Raw genomic sequence first — 27,424 nt, 5'->3', positions numbered from 1 at the left:
AGCCTGTCGTGATGTAAGCCGCCGAACGCCTGTTCATTACAGTATGTATGCGGTCGGATCCGAGTGTGCTGCAGCTGCTGACTGCTGCTGCATATAAAATGATCGTGTGATTCGTTATAATCGCATAAACAATATAACAAAGCATCCTTTTATTTCACAAAACAATATATTTGAGATATTATTTGATAGACTAGTAAGTGTGGATTAAGGATGTTTAAAAATCTCTAGCCTGGTGGTCAGGACATGAATGGATCAAATCAGCAGATTTGCGAAGTTTTATTTATCTCCACATATATCATAAATAATAATTATCATGGTAACTTTGCAGTATAACACATTATATATTTCCTACGATGTATATATGATTTCCAAATTATATACGTAAGTATTAAACAGCAATAAATGTCTCATCTATCTCTATGGCTCTGGCTGAGTCTTTCTCAACTTCTCCCCAACGTGACGTCATCGCAGAATTGCGTTAAAAAAACCGTTAATACCAAAAACGTAAAAAAAGTGGTCTTTAAGACCATTTTTGAGACATTTTAAAAATTATACACATATCTTGAGTGATTTATGTACCCATTAATCGACAGTGGTGGTTAACCTGCAACATACACTTTAAAGGTAAAAAACATTGTACATGCTGTGCATTTTATCATGGATGCGTGCTAAAGTGTTTTTAGACCATTGCTGTTAATTAAACGCGACACTGAATTGCTTGTTAAAGAAAACTACGTTATAAACGCGTACGTTATTTGCTGCCAGTTTAAAAATTAGATATGGTTGGATATCGTGCAAATTTCTAGTTTATTTCGCCAGCTTATACTCCTTACTAAGGGCACGTCAACATGTTTAACATAATACCCGCGTTATATCTGAGTTGAATGTGCAGTAGTTTTGAATTCAGGCGCAAGGCAGCAAAGATGTCACGTCATACGGGTCAACTTCAGGGTGGTGAAGCACCAAAAACATCATACAGGACGTTTTATTTTTGCATACGGCTGTAGTTTGTTGCCATTTTGTTAAAGTTTTTTTTCTTGCTGTTAAATGAACGTGACATTTAAATTGAATTGCTTGTGAAAGAAAACGAACGTAAGGTTACACGATAAATGCGTATTTGCTCTTATCTTAGAAAATATGGTTGGATGCTGCGATTTTCTATTCTAGTTTATTTCGTCAGTTTATTTTCCTTACTTAAGGTAGTGTTTAACATATTAATTGTGTCATACTTAAGTTAATGTGAAGGAATTTGATGCCTGTTATTTCGACCAGAAATATTTTATAACATTAGCCAACATAGTCAGATGTAATTAATTTTCCAGTTTGTTGTTCACTTTTTACATGTTAGTATAGGTGCTTGCAGTGTTGTTTTAAACGTGAAATTTGGTTAGGTTGGAGTGTAATTAAGTTTAACATTGTTTTTCAGGCACGAGACAGCAGATATTGAAACTCTAACCTGATAGGACTGGTGGTGTGAGACAAATGAGAAAAGGTGAAAAACCCACTGTGTACACTGCCCTTTTTCATGGATGGATGCTATACTTCACTGTTGACTTTGCTATTTTATAAAGTATTTTTAGACATGTATCACTGCAAGTTGTGTCAGCATGAGAGCAATACTATTATAGGCTTTACTCAGCATATGAAAGTACACAGTAATGTTCGTAACTTGTTCCTTTACATGTGGAGTACCTGAATGCTCCCGTGCATTCAAAAAATTTCAGCATTCAAGTCTCATTTAAACAGAGACCTAAGAGGGTATCGTAGAAGTGTCAGATTTGACCAAACAGGCACCACAATGACTTGACAAATTTAAGTTTGTAATTTCACATGTACAAGCCTAAAGGACTTTATTGGACATTTAAAGGAACATGCCCAGATTTTGGGAATTTAGTTTATTCACCGTATCCCCCAGAATTAGATAAGTCCATACATACCTTTCTCATCTCTGTGCGTGCTGTAACTCTGTCTGACGAGTATATTGTATACTGTTAAAAGATAGTTGTGTCTCATATCACCTTGTTATTTGTACACGGTGTGACTATACAAATCACAACACATAAATAGGAAAATGTTTGCGTTATTTTGTCACTTATTAGGAGCAGTATACTAGCTGGAGCCATTCACTTCCAGTCTTTGTGCTAAGCTTAGCTAGTGGGGGCTGCGTCACACAGAGTTACAGCACGCATGAAGATGAGAAAGGTAGGTATGGACTTATCTAACTCTGGGGGATACGGTGAATAAGCTAAATTCCCAAAATCTGGCCGTGTTCCTTTAAAAGACCATATAGATGAAGGTAGGGAGATAAAATGCCCTTTTAAGAGCTGTGAGAGGACATTTAGTGTTAACTTCACATTTGCTTCTGTCTCAAGAATACATAAAAACAACAATGTTTTGAAATCTGTTGTATTTGTTCAATAAATGTTGACTGTTATATTTTCTCTTACATTTTATATTTCTTGTTTTTAAGATTATTTTTAGGTGAAATCCTCAATGCAACTCAGTGGATGCTGAGTATGGACGGTCAGGTGGTTGTGAATCCACACCCCAACCTTGTGGCTGGATTTGCAGCTTTGTTCGCATCATACTACAACTTCAACCTGGTTTACCAGAGGGAGGCATCCTCCACACTTGAATTTGTTCAAAGGTAATTATATTCACATAGGGAGCTATTTGTTTTATAGCAGTGTTTCTCAACCAGGGGGATGGGACCCCCCAAGTAGGCCTTAAGACTTTTAAATGACAGTTATTCAAAATACAACAAAACAAGCATGATAAGCTAACACAATCTAAAATCAAGAGATTTCTTATTGTTTGGATGTTTTTTCAACAAATTTACATTGTGTAGACATGCCAAGCTCTAGTACAGGGGTGCCCAACCCTGCTCCTGGAGGGCTACCATCCTGCAGACTTCAGTTCCAACCCAGCTCCAACACCAATACCTGTCTGTAATTATTAAGCAACCCTGAACACCTTGATTAGCTGCTTCAGCTGTGTTTGATTGGGGTTGGAGCTAAAATCTGCAGAATGGTAGCCCTCCAGGAACAGGGTTGGGCACCCCTGCTCTAGTTTATTTTATTTGGTAGAAATAAGGCTTTTGACATTGTTTTGGACAATAGGTTGAAAAGAAAAAAGGTTGACAACCACTTTTTTAAAATGTGTACTTTCCTGGTGTATATGTTGTATTTATAGATAAATATGGTAACATAAGGTTCTTACTTTGGAGTATGAACAGGTTAATTAAAAGAGACCATTCTTGTCCTCAGATAATCAAAACAGTGCTGTGGCTGCGTTTGTAATTATTTTTGTTGGTGAAAAAACAGGAATTATGCTGTCTAAAATGTAAGCCTTTTAATACTAACTTCTTCACAATTTTTGTTTAATTTTTTCTTACTGGATTTCATCACGTAACGTAACGTTATGTGGGCACTCTGTAGATGTGTTTTTTTTCCTGCATTATACTATTTTCATTTGAAAAATAAAATTATATATACACACACACCAGGAAAGTACCCATGCTACCATATGATATTTAAGTGTTTATATGTACATTTGTATGTAAATGTACATATATACATGTATATTCTAAAATTTATTTTTGTTTGTTCTTTGTGCAGATGTTTTGTTGGAATCACAGCTACCACTGGCATCAAGACAGCATCAAGAGGCAAAAAAGTGGAAACGCCTCTGAGAAGAGAAACAACACCATCAACCCTCATGTGTGTACTCTTTTCAGAAAATTATTGGACTTTGAATGGTTACGCATGTAACTTCTTGTTCATGTATAAAGACCAAAACATGTTGTAAATAGGCCAGTTCTGTGATTGAACACTTGTGTTTCTAGACATACAAGTTATGTCATGTTCTAACACAGATTCAACAAGATCTTAAATGTAACACAAACCGTGTTTAGATGTTTTATAGATGCCATTGTTTTAGAATATTCAGGATTGAGTGGAATAGTTGCTGAAACAACATCATTTCTTTGAAAGTACTTTGCTGTCAGTTTTAATAAATGTTGTTCTTGAAGCACCTCTGACTTTGGTTGCATTATTCTGTAAATTACATTTAATTCAGTTTTCATTCTCCTGTATTTACAGGAATAGATTTGGTAAATATATTAGTGTAATGATGTAGTAAAAATTCTTTACAGCATTTGAATGTAAACCTATTACAATATCATCTTGGGTTTTGGGGAATTTACAGGATTTTATTGGCAACTCTAGTTGCCAACTATATACTGTAATTTATTGGAATTACAAAAAAATACTGTAACTCATAATACAAGTGTAATTCATTATAACTGTAAAATAAACAACAAAGTACTGTATTTTACAAACAACAATTAGCTGTAAATTGCTTTACAGTATAATGCTGCAGTCCATTTTACAGCAATTAATAATTTTTTTACAGAACTTTATTGGCAACTTTTTTGCCAGCTAAATCCTGTAAATTCTACAGTCAATTTTTTACAGTGCATAATTAACAATAATATATTACTACTTATAGATGATTACTTACAAAAATTAATGGTAGCAATTAAGATCAATTTGGTTTTGTTGAAAGTGTCTGGAAAAAACAGTGATCAAAATTTCGACGTAGCTACTTGATAATTCTACCCACACTGTATTTTATTGCCGTGTCATCACCATCATTTTGCAAACAGCCATTGGTCTATCACTTGTGTTGTTGACTGAGTTTTATCAAGGGGATATCTACACTTACGTCTGTATTAAACACAGTTCTGCTTACTGCAGGTCCACTGGGTTCTCTCTCGTCTCTAATTACTCTTTGACAGATGATGCACACGGACGCTACATAGAGACAGAGCGCAACACGTCATAACCTGAAAACCACATCCACGGGGGGGAAACAATCCATCCGTCTCCATTGACTGACTTTGTTTTGCGAGAGGCTGCCTCCTTGTCATTTCTGGCTTATAACAAAAAACAGAATAATGCCTAAATATAGATATAAAGCTGCTGTGTGACAGGGTGTGCAGCTAACAAGCCAAAAAAAAAACAGAAATAAGTTTTTATAAGCTGTTGACCCAAAAAACTAGCGTTTAAAGGCGAGGAAAACAGGCAACTATTCATAGTACTACTATTCGTAGAACTGTGCCCACTAAAGGGAAACGTAGTCGGCGATCCACTTTGTTCTCCTTGAGGGCTGGGTTTTGCGGCTCGACAGCTTATAAAATCTTATTTCTGTTTTTTTTTTGGCTTGTTGTCTGAGCACCTTGCACACAGCAGCTTTTAGGCATTATTCAGTTTTTGTTATAAGCCAGAAATGACAAGGAGGCAGCCTCTGGCAATTCAAAGTCAATGGGGAGATGGTTGGATTGTTTTACCCCTGGTGGGCGTGATTTTCAAATTAGCATAACTGCGCTCTGTCTTTATGCTCCCAAAGAGACCAAAATTTTTTTAAAGATGTGATTGGGCTAGCCAAATATAAAGAACCAATGGGCTGATGATAATTTGTTGCATGGGCCGGTCTGTCATGAAAAAACATCTTACACTAACTTTTTTTTTAAATGCATTACACCGCCACCGGGCCTTGCAGCGCCATCAATGAATTAAGCAAAAATAAAAGAAAGAAATGGGCAGCAATGCACTAGGGATGGGACATTATGAAAATTTCATATGATTTCAGTGACCAAAGTTATCACGGTTATCAATATTATCACGGTTTTCTTAAAATGAGATGGAAATGGTTAAAAAGACCTGATACACACACTGAAAACATTTTAACAAGTTTTATTTTTGAAAATTAGCAAACAACAAATACAATTAGCAGCTATATGCACTTTTTTAAGCATAAACATTAAACAGGGGTGTCCAGACTTTTTTTGTGTGGCGATCTACTTTTAAAAAAAGATGAAGCCGACAAGACCTACCTGCTAAAAACACAGTTAAATTTTTTAATAACATTTTAAGGGGCCAGTCACACCAAAAGTGTTTATGGCAGTTGCAGGCGCCTTTTTTGAATGATATTCTATGAGCAGGGCGCGTTTGCGCGCTGTTTATGCGTGCCGAGCGCCTTGCGTTTTTTTGCCGCCTGCCACGCACGTGTTTTTAAAGGAGCGCTGAGGACGGAGAAGCGCCTGACGTCATTCGCATCTTTCCATTGTCCAATCGAATGAGGGGAGAGGCGGTCACCATTACTCTATTCTTTTTGAGGAGTTAAAAAAAATCCTTGAGTACATACCGAGTACTCTTTAAAATAGCAGAAATGCGTTTTTGATGAAACAAACTAGAAAAAAACAGTATCAGAAGCATCTCTCTCTCTCTCTCTCTCTCATGTGCACATACACCGTGCATGTGGATCAGCTCCTGCATGAAGGCAAGAATGTGCATCCAAATTTCGGAAGTTAGATGACTCAGCTGCAGCTGATTCTGGCTGGACAGGATTGACAGCGAGTTTTCAAAATCACGGTAATCAAACATGGCTGTAATGACAATTAAAATTTAAACGATAATACTAACCGTCAACACTTTATCATGGTTAATCGTGAAATCTGTAATCGTCCCATCCCTACAATGCACAATGTATGAGTGTTATGGGCAGGTCAGACAAAAATAGAGATGTATCGGCCCAAAAGGTACAATGGCCCACCAGGAAATTGCTTGTGTGCCAGATGGCTAGTCTGCCCTGAGTGTGAGTAAATGATGACAGAAATTTCATTTTTTTGGTGAACTATCCCTTCAAAGCTTTAAAAAGCATACTGTGATTCATCCAGGCTGGACATTGTATAATATTTCTACCCCTGTTGTTTCTGGAGTAGAGGTCTACACGGGTCCAAAAATTCCTACCCGAACCCGATCAGACCCGTAAATGTGCTACACTGAACCGACCCGGACCCGTCTGTTGTTTTGAAAGCTGGACCCGGAACCGACCCGGACCCGTCTATTATTTAAAAGCTGGACCCGGATCCGACGCGGACCCGTCTATTATTTAAAAGCTGGACCCGAACCCGTCCGGGAAGAAACAGACCCGACCGGCAAATATTCTTTATCTAAATGTTATTAATAAGTCAATAAACAAGTAGCGAAAATTAAACTTTTTGTCTTACCCATAACGTTAGAAGTTAGTCTTCTCCCTCCTTGTACCTGACTGTGTGTGATGCACAATCCTTATTTCCAAGAAAGTTCCATCCATGTTATTCCTCTCTTGACGATTGAAATGTTTAATGCTTATTCCAGCTTTAAAAGTCCACTTTGTTGTGTATCGGGTCAATTTGCCTAATAATGTTTGCCCATTTGGATTATAATAACGATTGCTCGTTCGGTGTCATAGCTGCTTTCGTTAGCTTTACTTTGCTATCATCTCTGTGCTCTTTGAGCAGAGTCGCGAAAAATTTAGATATAACAGCAAGACGGTCAATTTATAATATTATTATAAAAATTATAGAAGTCACGTCAGTGCAAACTGCGCGGTACGGTGGAATAGGTCCCGCCTTCTAAATAAAATAGCCAATTGTCAAAGGTAAAGTCATTGCGTCTCACTGCAGAAGCTCCTGACTGGTAGCCAGAGAAACATTACAAGAGCGCATGCGCGTTAGCTGCCTGGTTGGAGCAACCAAATATAAACTTTTTAACGCAACTTTAGCGTCATAGAAAAAATGTATGCGACAGTTCATCTAAGTTTTTGTTGCTGGATAAATATTTTATTTAAATGTGAGTGTGTGTTCTCCGAGTCCGATCGACCTCGGGTATTACCCACAATGTTAAACAGACCCGGACCCGAAGTAATAGATTGAGACCCGACCCGGACCCGGCTGATCATTTGAAATATAGACCCGAACCCGTACGGGTCCTGGGTCAGGTCCCGGGTCTTCGGGTCTCGGGTCTTCCGTGTAGACCTCTATTCTGGAGTCTTTGGCTGCCCATAAAACAGTGTGAGTCAATGAAGTCAATTCATTTCATTTCTAAGCTTACCTTAGCAGTTTTGGTATAGCACCCACTAGTGTTCAGAAAAAGAAAAATGCAGAACATTGTAAACATATTACGTAAATCTAAAACACATATAAAAGGGTACCACAATGTTTTTTTTTCATTCAAATTCAATTAAGTGGCTTGTATTTGCTGATTGCAGCTATAGTTATAGTCACTCCTGTGTTCTTCTTTTAACTTTCAGATTAAATGTCTGCGGAAGCGCTTCACTCTCAGAGCTGAACGTATCACAGTTTTCCATTTCAAGGAGGCTGTGTGCTACACTAAAGGTCTCTTGTACACTTACCCCAGACACCCCTGAAGGGCTGATGCTAAAACGAGGGGTGGAGATGGCTTTGGTGAACTCCACGGCAGCATACACCGGTGCGCCGGCAAAGCACGCAAAACAAGTGTATGAGGCGTTTGTGCACAAACCTGCTGCCAATGAGGGTCACATCAGCCTTGAGTTGTCGGCAAAATGCGTGTCTGAGCTACAGCTGAAGACAGATAGCAGGTGTGAAATGGAGGTTCAGTTTCAGCTGAACAGGTTCTGGTTCTGTCAGATGCACCAGGCTATTGACCACCTACCAGACTTGCACAATGTTCTGCCTGACTTCGATAACTGTTGTGTCCCTGTGAATACGACCAGACAGTCTGAGATGAACAACAAGCAGCAAATTGCCTTGAATTTCATCCTTGGCAAGTGTGAAGACAGCAAAGCTGCAGCCCCCTTGCTGATATATGGGCCATTTGGCACAGGGAAGACCCACTGCCTCGCATCAGCAGCCATACAGCTGGCCCGTCAGCCCAAAACAAAAGTGCTCATCTGCACATATACTAACAGGTACAGTGTTAGATTAATAAGAGATAATGTAGATACAAGAAAATACAATTAAATCTAATCATCGGTTTTGATCCTTTTAGCTCTGCAGATCTATATGTCAGCGTGCATTTCCATCCATATATTACAAATGGACATCCAAACCTCAAAATACTCAGGATAAAGGCAAACAGAGGTGGAGCTTCTTTTATGGCAACCGATGGAATCACTCGTAAATATTGTCTCTGCTCTCCAGATGGACAGTCTTTTATCTTCCCAACAAGATCCGATCTAGAGTCACATCGGATCATCATAACTACCACAAAAATGGCGCGCCGCTTCCTTGACCTCAAACTTCCTGAAGGCTTCTTCAGTCACATCCTGATAGACGAAGCATCTCAGATGCTGGAGAGTGAAGCACTCATGGCTCTTGGGTTAGCAGACAAACACACTCGAGTGGTTTTAGCCGGAGACCACATGCAGATGGCTCCGAAACTTTTTTCCGTATCTAACAACAAACATTCGGAACACACACTGCTCAATCGCCTCTTCCGTTACTACCAAGATCACAGCAGCAACATCGGCAAGAAAAGTCGGATAATCTTTAATGAGAACTACCGATCCACTGCGGAAATAGTGGACTTTGTATCCACTCACTTCTATGTACGTGATGGCATCAAGGCCAAAGGAGATGTCCCACGTCATCCCAAGCTATACCCTCTGATGTTCCATCATGTCAGAGGGGAGTGTCATTTGAACTCCTCCTCTATGTCCTGGTACAACAGTGCTGAGGTCAAGAGCGTCATTAATGTGATCCAAGACCTTATGACTGACTGGCCAGAGGAATGGGGTAAAAGAGAACCAATGCAGATCTGTGTGTTAAGTGAAGGCCACCAGGTACCCTAAGTGTTTATTACCCTAATCAATGACTATTAAGGCTAAAAATTATTATTACTGTCCAACAATGCCATATATATGTTTAACATATAAGTTTGAAATCTTAGGCTGTTGCAATCACACAATTAATGATACTAATGAAAGTCATAAGCCTATACTACAAATTAGGGATGCACTGATAGGATTTTTTTGAGCCGATACCGATTCCGATTTAAACAGACAACTTCTGGCCGATACCGATGCCGATACCGATATTAAACACTTGTATACAATACTATACAGTTGGTCTATTAGCTAGTTTATTTCTGCATCAAATTATTTTTACTGAACATGGATTGGATCTAATTAACATTCAACTGACCAACATAATAAGAGAGGCACAAATTAAGCTACAACAAATATAATAAGACAGCATGACAACCTTCAAAGGTGGTTTTTGCTATTTAGCATTTATTTTATTAACAACATCAACTCATTTTTTACATATAATGGATTTCTTTATGCAGTTATCGGTATCGGCCTTTCTCGTGCTATTGCCGATATGCCGATGGTTTCAAATTCATCATAAATATCGGTGGTCGATACATCGGTGCATCACTACTACAAATCAACAAATTCCATCCTTTCATTTCAATTTTACACACATTTCTTTTTAATCTTTTCAGGTTGAAGTTATCAGAATCGGTCTCCGTTGGAAAGGATATCATAGAATATCAGTGCAGAATTTAGCAAACATCCAAGGTATCTCTGAACTCCAATTTCAGCCATATTGCTTTGTCGTCTTGATAGGACAAGCATTCAACATGAACTTGAGAAACAGTCCAGCAGGCATTGAGGCTGTATTTTGCAATGCTTTGTTAATTAAAATAAAATTAATTTTGTAATTGTGACTGAAAATATGCCTGGAGGTTTCCAAGAGAGACGTTTCACATGCGTTCTTTTAAAAATAGGCTCATTTTTCAGCTCCCCTAGAGTTAAACATCAGATTTTTACCATTTTGGAATCTATTCAGCCGATCTCCGGGTCTGTCTGTACCACTTTTAGCATAGCTTAGCATAACCCATTGAATTCGATTGTGCTCAATATTTCAATACTTTTTGTTTTTAAAACTTGACTCTTTTCTAGCTACATCATATACTAAGACCAATTAAAAGTTGGGATTTTCTAAGCTGATATGGCAAGGAGCCGTACCATGGCTGCAGCAGGTGCAATAATATTGTGCAGTGCCCGAAAATAGTCCTCTGCTATTGAAAGTAACCAAGGGGACTATTTTCGGGCGCTGCGTAATATCATTGCGCCTGCTGCAGTCATGGTACGGCAGCAAAGTCCTTGATTATTACACCAGCATTAGAGTATAGTTTCTAGCCATATCGGCCTAGAAAATCCCAACTTTACATTTCCGTCGGTCTTACACAATGTAAATACAGAAGAGTCATGTTTTAGACAGGGAAAATATTGGAACTCTTTGGTTATTTTTGAGTGGATGCTTATGGTCTAATCTAATTCAATGGATTATGCTAAACTGTTCTGGGGGTGGTGCCGCCGGACCCGGAGGTCGGCTGAATGGATTCCAAAACTGTGGGAATAAAATGGTTAACTCTAGGGGAGCTAGGAAATTAGCATATTTTCAAAAAGTGGAATGTCCCTTTAAGTACAGTTACATTATAAAAATGCAATCTACTGTATATTATATATAACCAGTGTCTAGCCCCAAAATCAGTTGCTTGCTGTTATATTGTTTAATAGTTAGTTTTACAATATATTCTTAAAAAAGCCATGTGTTCTTTAGGGAAGCAGTACAGAGTCATCATCATAACAACTGTTCACACCAGAGACAGACTTCTTCAATCAGAGTCGAGCTGTCTTGATTTTTTTGATGATATCAAGGCACTAAACACTGCCATAACCAGAGCCCAGTCATTGGTGGTTGTTGTTGGAGATGCCAGTGCTCTTTGCTGCTTTGGTAATTGCTCAAGGATCTGGAAGTCCTACATAGAACACTGCATCAGCAAGGGCAGTGCCAAACCAGACTACTTGACCAGAGACTTCCTTCAACATGAAGTGTTGGAAATTTTAAAATTTCAAAAGACAGAAAGAGTAGCAAAGACTGAGGATGATGTACCTACCCAGCCTGAAACTGATCTTATATTGAAAGAGATGATTGATGACTATGATAGAGAGACAGACTCAGATGAAGACAACGAAGGTCATCCTGAGCAAAAAAGGCTTTTATTCTCCTCCAGTGAAAAGGAAGACCTGTTGACGCTGGTTAGGGAACGGCCTGCTATCTACAGACATGGAGAACTGATAATGGAGGGGTACCATTCAGGTTATGTAGTACCGTACGACAACCCTACTGAACACATTGTTATTAAAGGGAGAAAGAACATTGGCATGTCTTTTCCTGGGGATGAAGTTGTAGTGGAGACAGGACCCCGCCATGAAGAGGGTAATTTTACTGGAAAAGTTTTAGGAGTCACAAATAGTGCAAGTTCCTCTTCTAAATTTGTGTGCACCTTGGAGAATGAAAACTACCAAAGACGAAGGAAAACTGACACAAACAATTTATCCAAGATAATGATACCCCTCAGCAGCGACACCACCAAAATACGTGTCATGGTAAGCAAGAAGTCTCACAACTTTATTCCAATATGGAAACTTGAAAGGGGCAAATGGAAAATTTTAAGATATTTTCCTTTGAATGAAGACACAAAGAAGAGATATGTTTTTGTTGTTCAGATTTTTACCTGGAAAGCCCACTGTTCTTTCCCACTAGGCAGTGTTACAGAAGTCCTACCAATTGGGACAACATTGGAGGAGGGACTAAAGATTTTAAGTATGGAGTTCCAATTGACACCCTCTCCTCTGATGCAAGATGCTGCATTGCTTGCCAGACAAAGCGATGAAACTGATTACAGCAAGAGAACAGATTTGACGGGTATAATAACGTTCACTGTTGATCCAAAAGGAGCCAGAGACTTGGATGATGCCATAAGTGTTAAGAATCTGGGAAGCTGCTATGAAATAGGGGTTCATGTTGCAGATGTTGCTAGTTTTGTGACTGAGGGCAGTCCTCTTGATAGCGATGCAAAAGAGAGGGGAGCAACTTTTTACAGCCCTGGAACAAAACCTGTTTTCATGTTTCCAGAAGGTCTCATCACTAACTCATTCAGTCTCCTCCCAGACAAAAAGCGCAAAGTAATATCATTCATTGTCACAGTGGACAAAGAGTCAGGATTTATCAGAGAAAAGACTTTTAATCTTTCCGTGGTAACGTCTAAAAAACAGTTGACCTATGAGGAGGCTGAGGAAATAATAAGTCAGTATGATGGGAGGCTAAAGTTTGAAACTTTAGAGGACTGTGTCAGAGTGGCTTATCATTTTGCAAGAAAACAACGCAAAGAAAGACTTAAAGAAAGCTGGGCCTATGCCCGACCTGATCAACATCGTAATCCAGGAGAGAGAGAAGCTCATCTAATGATTGAAGAGTTGAACATAATGTTTAACCACGCCATGGCAGACTTTCTGACCAACAATGCAACCACAAAATCTTACACTCCTTTAAAGTGTCAGCTTCCTCCTACAGCAGAGCAATTGGAGAAAATCAATGATCGGCATAAAGAGGTCATTCCTCTGTCCTCATATCTGACATATCACATTGACAAAAACCGCATGGACTTACGTAACACATTCACCTTCACTGTGCATTCTCCTGATCCTAACCCTCACCTACGAGATGCCATCTCTGTCAGCGACTCTGAATTTCATTATGAAATTGGATTTCACAAAGCAGAATCAAACATGTGGAGTTTAACACCAGGAAAAAATTGTCGAGCCATTTCTTTAATTCTGAAAGTGGAAAAAATGACAGGCAAAATTGTAGAGCAAAAATTGGCACTTTCTTTTGTAAACTCAAACAGGCTGTTATCCATTACAGAAGCTAACAGCATCATCGATCAGTTTGCAGAACATGACAGGAGCTTTGATTCTTTGGAAGGATGTGTCCTTGTGGCTTACCATTTCGCACTTGATCACAGGCGCCGAAGACACATTCGAAATGTGGACAATTCCAATCCTCCAGACAGCAAATGCAGACTAATGATGGATGAAGTGAATCTGATGTTTAAAAGTGCTTGTGAACATCTAACTGGTCAAATAACACCTTCTTCAAACATTTTTGACTGTACAGTGACAGCTTCACCTGAACTGGAATGGAGAATAAAAAGAGATGATGAGGAGTTTCTGCAAGCACTTGAGGAACATCTAGACTTGAACCATGAGCCGAATGGTGGTAATTTCATCATTCTGACATCGATGTGGGAAAAGATTGAGTCAGCAGCTCTGACATGTGACTTTTACAAAATGGCTGACCTTATTTCCGCAGATGATATCCATCCACAGCTGCTTCCAGCCGTTGTTCAGTTAAGGGCCAGTTTTGGCAAAGCTTTGTTCATTCGCTCCTTCTCCTGTGAAAAGGCTTTAGTTGGGCACTATTCATTACACCTGGACTCATACACGCATGCATCCTCACCCATACGCCGATACATAGACCTAGTTCTTCAGAGACTAATGCATGCGGCTCTCACTGATGGTCCACTTGAATATTCAGAGAAAGACATTGAGCTACTGTGTGATAAGTGTGAAAGAGGAGAGAATAGGGCGAAACAGTTTGAAAGAAAAGCAGAATCACTTTGCCTTGCTGTAAATCTACAGAAGCAAAGCACATACAAGTTGGCTTTTGTCACGGTTGTTCGGCCTGATAGCGAAAGTTTCAAATTATCATTTCCGTTCGACAAAGGAACTTACCCAGACAGACTTCCGGTTATGTACAGAGACTTACAGCTAGAAGATCAACCGATATTTGAAAGGCAACAAAAACAAATGAGACTGACTTGGAAAAAACGCATGTACTCAATGAACACAACCAATATCCTAAAGAGAAAACTGAGATTCTGTTCAGAGATACAGCAGAGCACATGGCATGACATTGTTGAAGCAGTAAAAGTAGAAAATTGGGAAGAAGCAAAGAGTCTCATATTGGCAGCAGAAGTAACGGAATATCAGGAAAGAGATGATGTGTCAGATAATTCCAGCTTGGATTCCGATCACACATTTATGTCTGAAGAGGATCATTATACTAATTTCAACCTGTGTTTGAAAGCTGGAGACACTGTGCAGGTCCAGCTGACCTCAGAAAATGAAAGAGGCTACTGGGCGCCAGCTGTACAATTACTAAATGTGAGGTCAAAATTTGAGATTTGTGTGGAACATACTCGCAGTCCTATTAAATGTTTTTCCAAACATGCAAACCGCCCATCCAACCCTTCCTATCATAAGGTAGAAGATTATGTGGATATATGGAAGCCACTGTGTGAAATGGAGTCAGCTGCGACTGCCGTTGATGACAGCGATTGTGTTGTAATAGAGAAAATGCATATAGATTGGAAGCAATTCAGGGTTGGTGAAACTAAAATTCTCTCTGGAACCTTCTCTTTACCTGTGGAAAATATCAAGAAATGGGCAATTGAATTTGACCTGGCCAAGTGTTTCCTCTGTATCCGAAAAAGAGTTTCGAAGCCAAACTCACCAGCTTCACAGCTTGATCCAGACTACTTCACTTGGGTTGCACATGGTGTGACAACTCAGTGTTTGGATGAACCCTATAAACATCATACTGAGAACAAATCAAAGATTATACACTTTTACATAAAGTATGCATCCATGAACCTTCCAAAGGGCAAAAGAGATGATACTTATACAGTTGAAGTGATCCCTAAGCTCCTCCCAGACATGTAAGCATGTGATAAATAGCCTCATTACATTATACCACATGCATTATTATTCAAATTAAAATATAATGTGTGATCTTTCTGCTTAATTTATCCAGACGAAAGGAAAGCGCTGTGAATAATTTACCAACAGCTAATGAACTTGTTACAAACATTGCATTAGGACATCGAATTAGGAAAGATGGTATGTATGAAGTTAACTGAAATTATTATTAATTTATTTGGACAATGTTATCTAATACACAAAATGTGTTTCTAAGTAATACATATTTGTCAATTTTTTTGTTATTGTACATTTTTGTACATTAAGTGCAAGAGTCGAACTTAAGTTGACAGTGTGCTAGTGCCTTAATACATATTGATGTATATTTATCAATTTTAGTATCAATATTAGTCTATAAAGATATATTTACATGGACTATGCACATTTAGTCCATAGTCCATTAGTTTTATATATGTATCAATCCACAGGTTTTGGACCAGCTATATGCCTGGAACGGTATGTGCTCAGGAGACAGACAGCACCAAAAGGTCTGCCTGAACTAAATGAAAGCCAGTTTAATGCTTTGGAACAAGCTGTGAATGGCAAATTCACCCTTATTCAAGGCCCTCCAGGTCACACTGAGTATACATCATTTATAGTAAATACATACTGAACTGTAAATACAATTACAAGATGTGTGTATATAAATAATGTATTTTAATAACATAAAATGTACTGTAAAGACAACTGCAAGAATTATTTAAATATACAAATAATGTAAAGATTTTGATTTTGAGCATCTATGAAGTTCATTCAGTGAAAGTCTCAGGAAATGAACATCTTCGTTATAAAATTATGTGCTTATAGGAACAGGAAAAACAGTTGTGGGAGCTTACATTGTGTACTGGTTCTCCCATCTGAACACTGAGAAACCTCAAAACCTGAAGGAAATCAATGACAAAGAGAAGAAGGAGGTTATTCTGTACTGTGGACCTTCAAATAAATCTGTGGATGTAATTGCGGGTAAGTATATATGATAATATGAAGTGATGAGAAAACTGGTCTGTTTAATAATCTGCTAATGTTTGATTGTGTGTACAGAATATCTGATCAAGTTTGGGGAGAAGCTGAAGCAATTGCGTGTATACAGCAGACAGATGGAAATGCAGGAGTTTCCTTATCCTGGGAGCAACATCCAGTTATCCCAAAAATCACTGCGTCAGGAACGCTCTAAACCAGAGCTCAGGTACAGCAGATGACAATTACAATAAAACAATGAGATTGTTCGTCACACATTACAGTACATTAACAGTTATGCATTTGGCAGACGCTTTTATCCAAAGAGACTTACAGTGCATTACAAGATACATTTGATCAGTGTGTTTTCTACCTGGCATTGAAACCATAACATTTTGTAACATATTTGTCCATTCTTGTCCAATATAAACTACATACTTACAGGGTTAGTTCACCCAAAAATGAAAATAATGTCATTAATGACTCTGAGTCCGAGAGCTTTTTGACCCTCCATTGAAAAACTTATGTACAGTATACTGTCCATGTCCAGAAAGGTAATAAAACATCATCAAAGTTGTCCAAGTGACATCAGTGGGTCAGTTAGAATGTGTTGAAGCATCGAAAATAAATTTTGAACGGGAATGTATTCATCTAAACCAAAGTACAACAAAATGCTCTACCAACAAATGTCATTGCCATGCAATAATACATAGCTGGACTACGTTAGCACACAGCATATCAGAAAAACCAACACCAGACCATCTTAAGGACATTTCGTTTACTGCATCAGAACTGTCATATTTATGTTGCCACACATCGACTTCGTGCTATTTTATTACAGTACATTTTCTAAACTTATACAAAACATAATAAATACTATAAAAAGACTCTATAGATACACACTTCATATCTGTTTCCTACTCAAGCTCTTTACATTCTTATGTTTAGGGGCATAACACTTCATCACAGGATTCGGATGAGTCATAATCCTTATGCCCAAGCTATACTGGACTTTGATAAAAGAATCAAAGAGCAAAATCAGAATAAAAATTACGAACATTCACTCACAGATACGGAGAAAGAAGAGTAAGTAGAAATTTCTACAGTATTTCCTTCAATAAAATGCTTTGTGTCAACTGCAATCCAGAATACCCTCCTAAAGCCCTAATTGAATGGCAATAGTTTTGCATGGGAATGTAAGCTATTTTCAACACTTACAGAGGCTAGTCAGTGATTTTTTTTTATTGCCGTGTTGGTGATGTTTTCCTCTGACCATCCACATAAATATTCCCAGCCGAATTACCTACATTTTTGACAAACACCCAGGTTGTGTGGTAATTAAACTGCCGTCCTAATCCACATCTCGGAGTTTATAAAAGGGGAACAAGGCAAAAGTCATTTTGTACATCCTTTTAGACCACTAAAATCATCATATTGTAACTGTAATGCTTCACATTAATCTCCATCAGTGAAGCGGCATTCTTTGCATGCATTTTAAAGATTGACAGCTTTATAACTGCAATGATGAAAAGTATTTGCGGGAAATCTTTCATCATTGCTCCACTACAGCGAGTGGGAGCTAATACAGTAAGAACTAACTAAATAAATAAAGAGAAGAAAATCACGAAAACATGATCTGAAATGGCCTATTTCTTCAGCAACATGTATTAAATACAATTAGGGTGTGACGAGATCTCGTGCATCCTTCGGAGGTCGCATTTTTAAACTGCATTTACTTCATAAAGACTGTCTTATTAGAGACTACTAACAATTATAAAGTTTACTAATAATTTAGTTAATCGCAAATTGTTGTAATATGCTCAAGACTTGCGAATGTAATGCTCAGTTAATGATCTGAAATAAACCTTAATGACGTATGCAGCCTGCATATGCGACCTCCGGAGGATGCAGCTTTCTGTTTGACCCTTTTAGGGGCCAGTTAGACCAAAAGCGTTTATGGCAGTTGCAGGCGCCTTTTTTAAATGATATTCTACGGGCATGGAGCGTTTGCGCGCTGAGCGCCTTGCGGTTTTTGCCGGCGGACGCAGCACGCGCCTTTGAAGGAACGCCGAGAGCGAAGAACCGCCCGACGTCATTCGCGTCTTTCCATTGTCCACTCGAATGAGGGGATATGCGGGCCTTACGTTGTGGTGAGGGTTTACAGTTGCTTTTAAGAACCGGACTCCACTCGCTCACTCTCTCCTGCGTGTTTGTGCACCTCTCACCCTCAAACAAGGTCAGAGCAAGCGTCATCTTTTTAAAGTTTCTGTTAATGTGACAGTTAACAGCAAAAGAGCGCACGCTTCAATATTTAATTGACAAGACAGCTGACTAGGTGGTTGCCTAGCAATATTAAAAGCCGCGTCGACTCGCACTGCTCTTTTTTTTAAAAAAGGCAGTGCGTCGCGCCTTGCGTTTCCAAGCGTTTAAAGCGTGGTTGGGGTAATTAGCCTCTTACAGTGCATGCATTATATTCTGTCTTTTACTGCATTTGCTTTTTTGTTTGGATTTCCAATAATGTTCGTTTGGGAGCTCGTATGAATTCTGAGACGTGTTGTGTTTGTCTGTTGATCAGTGTCAGATGTGAAGTCTCAGCAGATTAAACCATCACAGAGTTTACATGATCTAATGTCTGCATGTTCATTTCTATTGTAAAGAAATGGACGTATATTAAATATTCAAATGGATTTAAACATTGTTTTGCTAAAAATAAGCATTCTAAAGTGAAAGTGAAGATAGCGTCCGCGAGACGAGTCAACTATCTCCCCCTGCAGGCATTTGTTATAATATATACATAATGCTCTTTATTTATAGACCACAAATGTAATGTGTTTGTTAATGTAATGTTGTTTAATGTAACTTGGTTTTAATACTTCATTTGAACCAATTATTATTGCATCTTCGTTATTATGTAATTTTAAAGGCTACTGCTCACTTGGGTCTATTTTAATTACCCAAAAATAAGAAATTACTTCATTATCAGTTAGTAAAATAATTGTTAGGGCCAGTCCTTGATTAGTTAAAACATTGAAAAATAACATGATTTCAGTTTCTTATTCATTTATTTTATCATCGAGGGTTTCTTAAATAGTGTAAAAATATCGTCTCGTCTCGTTCTCGTGAACCCAATCTTGTGTCTCGTCTCGTGGATTAAGTGTCTCGTCACACCCCTAACAATTATATATACAAACAAAGCATCCGTGTCTGTGAATGATCATGTGACCAAGCACATTTACAGGTGTGTAGAATTACAAACTCACATATCCACAATGAATTTATCTTTATCCAAACACACAAGTTTTATCACATGGACCCATGCAAAAAATTACACAGTACACTTTCTTATTGGTTAACAAGTGTTATCATCAGTAAACATTTAATTTGGTAAAAATTGAGTTTCTATAAAACCCCTATGAATTCTGTTTATTACAGCATATCTTCCATATCACTCCTAACTGGTACACTGCTTTAACATTTCGTTTTCCACCTGTTTAAACTTACCACATCATTGCCCCTGGTTTTCTACACTCTAAAAACTGATGTGTTAAAAACAACACAGTGTTATTTTCGGAACAACTAATTTTGTGTTACTTTTCACTTTTATTTATTTGAACACAAAATCAACACAAATATAAAGATATTTTAGGGTGTATCCCATACCTTACATGTCAGTTTTTTAATGAATAAGCAGACAGCTTATTCAGTGTAAATAATAAAATCCATCTGAGCTACATTCCCCTCTGGTTAATGCATTGTGTTACTTTTAAGTGCATGTCTGTTGGCATGTGTGTGAGTAGGTAAGAGCAGGGTCGAAAGTAATGATGAAAGTAACAAAGCGATTTTCTGACTACATTTCCATCCCAAGCTATGACTGCACGTTCAACAGAAAACCCTTGATAGTGCTGCCAAATATCTCGGGATTTCATCATTATTTACCATGGTTAGGTTCGGAAAAAGCTTTTATGATCATGAAAAATACATTTCTGATTCTGTATTTTTTTTTTCAAATTACAATTGGGTTTCTCGTTTCATGTGTAATACTATGGATTAATCTACAGTTTATTTTGTGCTGTAGCATCTTGAAGTTTGACTTTTCAGAGTTTTACAGTATAAAAGTAGCCTCAATCTTGGGATGAAAGTAACATTTGTGCAACTTGCGTTCAAAGTGAAATTATACTGAAGTCGTTCTACATTTGTACAAAATACCACCTTGTATTAATGGGCCACACTTGTGTGTTATTGACCATAGAAAAAATATATCTGTCTTAAACATTATCTTTTAAAATGATTTTTTTTTTTCAAATTTTTTTTTTTACTTTCGCCCCTATTTGTATGCATGTATGCCTGTTGGAGTGCACAATGCATGCATGACACATTACATTTTACTTTATATCCCCAGATATAAAAAGCTTTTAAATACTGCACGTCTGTATGAACTGAAAAGGCATGATGTCATACTGTGTACCTGCACGACTGCCGCATCACCCAACCTAACTAAGTCACTCAGTGCACAACAGATTCTCATCGATGAGTCCGCCATGGCAACAGAACCCCAGACACTTGTCCCATTGGTCAGCTTCAAACCTGAGAAGGTCTGAGACTAATCCATTGTGTTGTACACATACATACAAACATACATATATATTTGTCAATTTACAATTAAAGATTTAAGTAATATTTAAATTGTATTTGCAATGGCGTTTCCTTCATGTGGGTTTAAAAACTGTGACATAATTCAATTGCACACAAAATTTGGCATACATTGTACGTTAGCGTAAATGAAAATGCAAACGGTTTGCATCTGTGTTTGAATTATGTCACAGTTTTTACACCCACAAGTAGAAAACGCGTTTGCAAATACAATTTGCATTTCCTTTTTAAAATTGCCGCAAAAATGTTTCATGCCTAAACTTTGTCATCCTGCAGGTTGTGCTGTTGGGTGATCACAAGCAACTGCGACCAATCGTGAAGAATGAGCATGTACGGAGACTTGGAATGACACGTTCCCTGTTTGAACGCTACATGGGTAGAGCACTACTGCTGGACACTCAGTACAGAATGGTACAACACTTACACACATACATGTTAACCTAAACAAATACCCAACGCTTACTGTGGGCTTCTTTCTTCAGCAAGAAGACATTTGTAAATTCCCGTCAGAGGCGTACTACCAGGATAAGCTCAAAACTGAAGTGGATGAACGGACTAGCATGCTGCACGCAAAGACCGAAACAATGACACAAAGCAAACACATTCTGTTTGGAGATATAAGAGGTGAAGAGATCAGTTTGGTTGTGTCAACTGCACGGGGGAATGAAAACTCAAAAGCCAACATTGCAGAGGTTAAAAAAGCCGTAAGTGTAAAATAACATGTTCATACTATTTACATCACATAACATTTAAACTTTTGTACTGATGGAATCTATACTACGGAATTAGTTTGTGATTATAAGTCGCACCGACCAAAAATGTAGCCATCATTTTAAATGGAAAAATAACAATGGGTTAAACCACAAAGCTTAATATTTGGGCTTAGACATTAAATGTCCCATTCTTCCTGTGTTTTTGAAGCTTTGATTGTGTTTACGGTGCGCAATATAACTGGTGTTCATGTTTCATGTGTAAAAAAATGCAGTATTTTTCACACAATTGACTTATCTCTTCAGCTTGTTTAGTGCGTTGTGATTCAACAGCAGCTTCGCTTAGCCAGAGCTGTTTGAGCTTAGCTGGTGATTGACATACTCCTCGGGGCGGAGTTTAGTAAAAAAAAAATAATATTGATATAATTTAACCAGGAAGTAGTGGGCTGTAGTCCAAACCGGCCGTTCGATGTAGGTTTTGAAAGGGGAATTCTGTTTAAGAAAATATATCCTTTGGCATTGAACTTTTGAGTTTTTTTTTTAATTTTCTAGATGTTTCTTAGGGAGGTTTCTGTGTTGTTGAACAGGTTGAAATCTGTACTCAGCTGATATCAGTGGGTGAAGTGAGGCCAGAGGACATTGCCATTCTGTCACCATATAATGCACAGGTGGCGCTGATCAAAGAAAAATTTAAAGAAAGACACCAACCGGAGAAGATCACCGTCACTACCATTACAAAGAGTCAAGGTAATACTCTTAAATCATGTTTCTTCTGTCTTATTAATCATATTTAAATTGTGAAGATTACCAGTTACTGTAATTCCACTACTTTTAGTTAGCAGTAATGAGCATGTAACAAAGTATTTTTTTAATTAAGTAAGTCAAGTAACTAAAATTTAAATGAGTTTGTTACTCGTGTTACTCTATTTTGTAAAAAAATAACACTTGCAGACAAGACATTTCTGATCTAACATCGCATGACCGTGGTGGGCGCCGCAGTGAATCATTAAACTTCATCATGGCTGACAGTTCATATAGAATGAACATGAAAAATCAAAATGGGACAACATACCTTTGTTTAAAAATTGTGCATCCGGTATCATGTTTGTAAATTATCTTTGGCAAGCAATCCCAGTATGACATCAACTTGCATTTGTAGTCCACAAAAGCAATAAATCTGAGTAATGTTAATATGAAGAGTTTCGTTGCAAAACGAGATCTTTTTAATTTTTTAATTTTTCAGAAATCTCATTTTTTTGGTTGTGCATTCCAATTAGTATCAATTCAACTACAGTTGGTTTGTTTTGATTTAAACTTTCATAACTTAAAAAAATATGGTTAAGTAGCACCATAAAACAAAATAATAACATGATAACATAATAATAATCATGTTTTGACAAAAATGTTAAAAATGGAGTTATCTCGTTTTGCAACGAAACTCTTCATATATTCTTAGATGTTTACATCGGCCTTCATGAAAGAGAACGATCCGCGATTGTTGTTTCCATTAAAATATTCACACTGCGCAGTACTGTTAAAACTCCATAGTATGTGTGAGTGTGCATTTAGTTTCAATTTTGATTTCACTCGCTCTGTATCCGACAAAACAATCCACTCGCTTTTTTGATTAAATATCTTCCTTTAATCTTGTTTATCACTTAAAGCAAACATAAAAAATATACAAACAATATATGATCTTAAATATCACGGATGCGGTGAAGAAAACTGTGCGACTCCACTGCACTACCCGCCGCAAGCTTCACAGTTTCCAAATTCTTAAAGAGACAGTACACAATTTGAACACATTATATATTTTCAGTGTAAACATACAGAATATTTGTTATAAATAAATAAAGTAAGCTTACATATTAAGATAATTTCTAGCAAAAATATTCAAATGCTGAATCTAAAGCAAAATAGGCTCCTAGAGTATAACCCCATTCACACAGACCTTCTTAGAAAATACCTGTAAAATTGCCAGAGAAGGTTTTGTGTGAACACAAACATGTCCCGTAAATCTTCTGAGATCGTTGCCGGAAAGAGGACCAAGTAAGATACACAGAAAAACCCTCTGTGTGAACAAGAAGCCGAAGCAATGCCATAATGGGCGTGTCGTTGTGAGGATCATGCGCGTGTCATCACAACAAAAGTTATGGTTTAGCTTTTTAAAACGAGAGATTTACATGCATATCAACATTCACCATGAAAAATGTTGCAAACTAGATTGAAGCAGTTATCAGGAAATGATAAATGAGACGCATAAACAATGACGCGAGTGGTTTTTGGAGAGAGAAATAATAAATAATATGCAAACTTCAGATGCTGCGTAGAAGATAGTACAGGACTTTAAACAGGTCCCGTGTCTTTCCGGGACCTTGCAAATGCCGGCAAATCATTGGCAGTGTGAATGAACAAAAAAATCAAACGATCCCGGAAAAATCCAGGATGCATTTTCCGTGTATTTTCCGGAATGTCTGTGTGAAAAGGGCTTATGTGATATATTAGAGTCTTACGTGTAAAATAGCCCATCCATATAAGAAACTTCACTAAAATAATGCAGTACATCTAACAAAAGAGTGACGCACACTGTGGCCTATCATTTTATTGTTTGCTGTTTAGTACTGTCGTATTTACATTTTAAAAGCAGACATAAAAGTAACTTAAAAGTTACTTTCCCAAGTAACTAATTACTTTTGATATACAGTAACTGGTAGAGTAATTCAATTACTTTTAAAAGAAGTAACCAGTAACTGTAACTAATTGCTAATTTTCAGTTACTTGCTGATGATTACAGTCAGGGGGAACTAACTATAATCCTGACACTACTAAGTTTCCTGTAACACAACTGGTGAAGCATAGTAAGCTACTGTAGTTCATTTGGATAAATTAGCACCTTCCAAATGCACAAATGTACCTAAACTAGATTAATCAGTAGCTTAGCTGCGTTAAAAATTGTGTCGCTTTTCCGTTAACAAGAAACTTTTATCAATGTGTTGCTGTGTGAAACGGTTCAGATTTTATGTTACTGCTCCCATTTGACTTCCACTGTATGATGATGTAATTGCAGGGAGTGAGTGGCGGTATGTGATTTTATCGATGGTTCGCTCCTGCCCCAGTGAAGAGATTGAACCTATGCCTCCAAGAGAATGGCTCTCCAAGCACATTGGTTTTGTGGGTGATGAAAATCAGATCAATGTGGGCATCACAAGAGCACAGGATGGGCTATGCATTCTGGGTAATCTCCAAGTTTTATTTTATTAATAATAGCTAAATACAAATCCCACTGTCACAAAAAAATGTTTAAAGAAAATAACTGTGTTAAAGGTGCAATATGGGACTTTTAATATAGAATCTATACTATATAATATGCAATATAATATACATAACTATATTATCAGTGGTGTATAAAGACCTCACATTATGAACTATTGTTTTATTAGAGCCATTTATATCTATGTACACCGCGGGTCCCCTTACATGGCAGTTGCCAGGGGTGAGCTGTGGACTGAGCTGTTGGTTGCAATTCACAATACTAACACTAGATGTCGCTAAAACCCACATTGTACTTTTAAATAAGTTAGTGTAAAAGTAAATGAGAATTTTAGAGTAGATTTGCAGTATGTACAGTATGGCTGATTAATGATATGTTTAATTGGTTTGTGCTGTAGGTAATCAGGAGTTACTGAACTGCAGCCCAGCATGGAGAAAACTACTGAAACATTATTCAAGTTGTGGCAGTGTGGTTCTTGCAGACCAGATAGTTGTACCCGATGTCTGCTGAACTACATTTACATTTATTTATATCTATATTTGTCCTAAATTATTTTAAAAACATTTTTACACTTTCAAACATACATTACATTCCAAACTTCATGTAATTACACCTCATTTCAAATGGTGTTTAAAGACATTTAAGATCTCAGGGGTTAAAATGTGAATGTGAGTTTTTTTTATATATGAAGCCTATTTTATGTACAAACATTACAATTAAGAAGCTATTTCGAAGCACTTAATTTTGTGACTGCACAGATCTGGAGTTCAAGACAAATCTGAACCAAGATTTCTGACGATATGATTATATAATTTTCTATGTATTTTAAAGTATCATAACTTGAGGAGAAATTACTGAAAATTTTAACTATACTCACATTGACTGCAAATAAAATACATTTATTTTGTGATATGTACTGTTAAAAACCTGTATTGTAATGTTTAACTTACTTAGCAATTGTCTGCCTTTTACGTAAAAGTTTTTCAAATCAATTACACTCAATGAAATTTGCTGACATGTTTTTGTCAACAGAAAATAACATTTCTAAACCATGACATATGTCTGCTTTCATTATGTGCTGAACCTTGTGTTTTAACCTGCTTAGTAATATTCTGTTTATTAAAACATGTAATATCACACCACAGACAATAATTCACCCTGCCCTTCAGTTTGTTCAAATTAGCTAAAACATGTTTTGAACATTATGAATTTTATGGAGCAAATGTTGAACCATAGACAGGGCCGCATTAACCATAGGGCTAGGCGGGGCTAAAGCCCCGGGGCCCGAACAAGTAGGGGGCCCGTGATTGGCTGTGAAGCAGATTGACTGCTACGAGACATCTGATTGCCAAAGCCTTACCACGCCCCCGACAAATTAGGTTTTTGCCGCCAGCCGCAGCACGCGCTTTTGAAGAAGCGCCTAGAGCGGAGAAGCGCCCGACGTCATTCGCGTCGGGCGCATTGTCCAATCGAATGAGGGGAGAGGCGGGCCTTACGTTGTAGTAAGGGAAGTTTACAAGGGCTTTGAAGAACCGGACTCCACTCGCTCACTTTCTCCTGCGTCTTTGTGCACCTCTCACCCTCAAACAAGGTCAGAGCAAGCGTCCTATTTTTAAAGTTTCTGCTAATATGACAGTTAACAGTAAAAGAGCGCTCACGCGTCAATATTTGATTGACAAGACAGCTTACTCGGGTTTGCTGAGCAATATAAAAAGCCGCGCCGCACTGTATAGGCTGTATAGTCGCAAAACGTAGAACAACATTTGGTCAGACATCACTTTAAAATGGCATAAAATGGTGGAATGCTTTACCATCAGAAATTAAAACACTGAAAGGACTAGACCCCGAAGCCGCCGCCAGGCGCCGCCATTTGCGCCATTTAGAAGTTCAGCCGCTATCAGCCAATAATTTCCTAAGCCAAATTGAGCCGCCAGCTGATAAAGTTTGGCTGAGCCGGCTAGAATTATTTGCAATCAAATAATAATTCTATCACATAGAGACATACACACACGGAATATAAACAATACACGAGATCCATTTTCCGATTGGTTTCATAACAGCACAGTCTTGTGCTCGCTAGTTGCTACAATACACAGTGGGGTTGCAACCTGCATACGTCATCAAGCCTGGTTTATTTAAGTTAACTGAGCATTACATTCGCAAGCCATACGCATATTACAACAATTTACGACTAACTTATAATAAGAATAAACTTTATAATTGTTGATATTTTGAAATAAGACAGTGTTGATGACGTAGGCAGCGTAAAAACGCGACCTCCGGGGCAGTCTTCGGATTGGGAAATTAAAATTGCTTGTTTTCCCTACAGAAGAAGCGATGCATTAGTAACGTGCGC

The 27,424-nt window shown here is 37.8% G+C and overlaps 3 protein-coding genes and 1 long non-coding RNA gene across 6 annotated transcripts in view; all 4 read left to right on the top strand.

Moving 5' to 3' along the window:
• Positions 1 to 27,424, top strand: part of helz2b (helicase with zinc finger 2b) — a 135,626-nt gene that overhangs the window by 15,162 nt on the left and 93,040 nt on the right. For all 3 annotated transcript variants that reach the window (XM_073855263.1, XM_073855260.1, XM_073855261.1), the window contains exons 5-6: positions 8,137 to 8,775; positions 8,856 to 9,648. In XM_073855263.1, coding sequence (XP_073711364.1) covers positions 8,137 to 8,775; positions 8,856 to 9,648 — 1,432 coding nt within the window. The remainder of the gene's footprint in view (positions 1 to 8,136; positions 8,776 to 8,855; positions 9,649 to 27,424) is intronic.
• Positions 1,934 to 4,032, top strand: LOC129450871 (uncharacterized). The gene is made up of 3 exons (XR_012358365.1): positions 1,934 to 2,202; positions 2,471 to 2,647; positions 3,618 to 4,032. It is a non-coding gene; the product is annotated as an uncharacterized lncRNA (long non-coding RNA).
• LOC141350276 (3'-5' exoribonuclease HELZ2-like) lies at positions 16,500 to 21,498 on the top strand. Its single transcript, XM_073855266.1, has 3 exons — positions 16,500 to 16,666; positions 17,386 to 17,523; positions 21,364 to 21,498. The coding sequence occupies exons 1-3, from the start codon at positions 16,578 to 16,580 to the stop codon at positions 21,404 to 21,406; spliced, it is 270 nt and encodes an 89-aa protein (XP_073711367.1). The 5' UTR covers positions 16,500 to 16,577; the 3' UTR covers positions 21,407 to 21,498.
• Positions 21,433 to 26,215, top strand: helz2c (helicase with zinc finger 2c). The gene is made up of 5 exons (XM_073871623.1): positions 21,433 to 21,498; positions 21,570 to 21,791; positions 22,385 to 22,544; positions 24,865 to 25,032; positions 25,466 to 26,215. Exons 1-5 carry the CDS (start codon positions 21,433 to 21,435, stop codon positions 25,576 to 25,578), a joined length of 729 nt encoding a protein of 242 aa, XP_073727724.1. The 3' UTR covers positions 25,579 to 26,215.

This window comes from Misgurnus anguillicaudatus, chromosome 2 (genome assembly GCF_027580225.2).
Source record: "Misgurnus anguillicaudatus chromosome 2, ASM2758022v2, whole genome shotgun sequence".
Classification (NCBI taxonomy): Eukaryota; Metazoa; Chordata; class Actinopteri; order Cypriniformes; family Cobitidae; genus Misgurnus; species Misgurnus anguillicaudatus.
The sequence above is the reverse complement of the archived record's forward strand: the minus strand, read 5'-3'. Positions and strand labels throughout refer to the sequence as shown.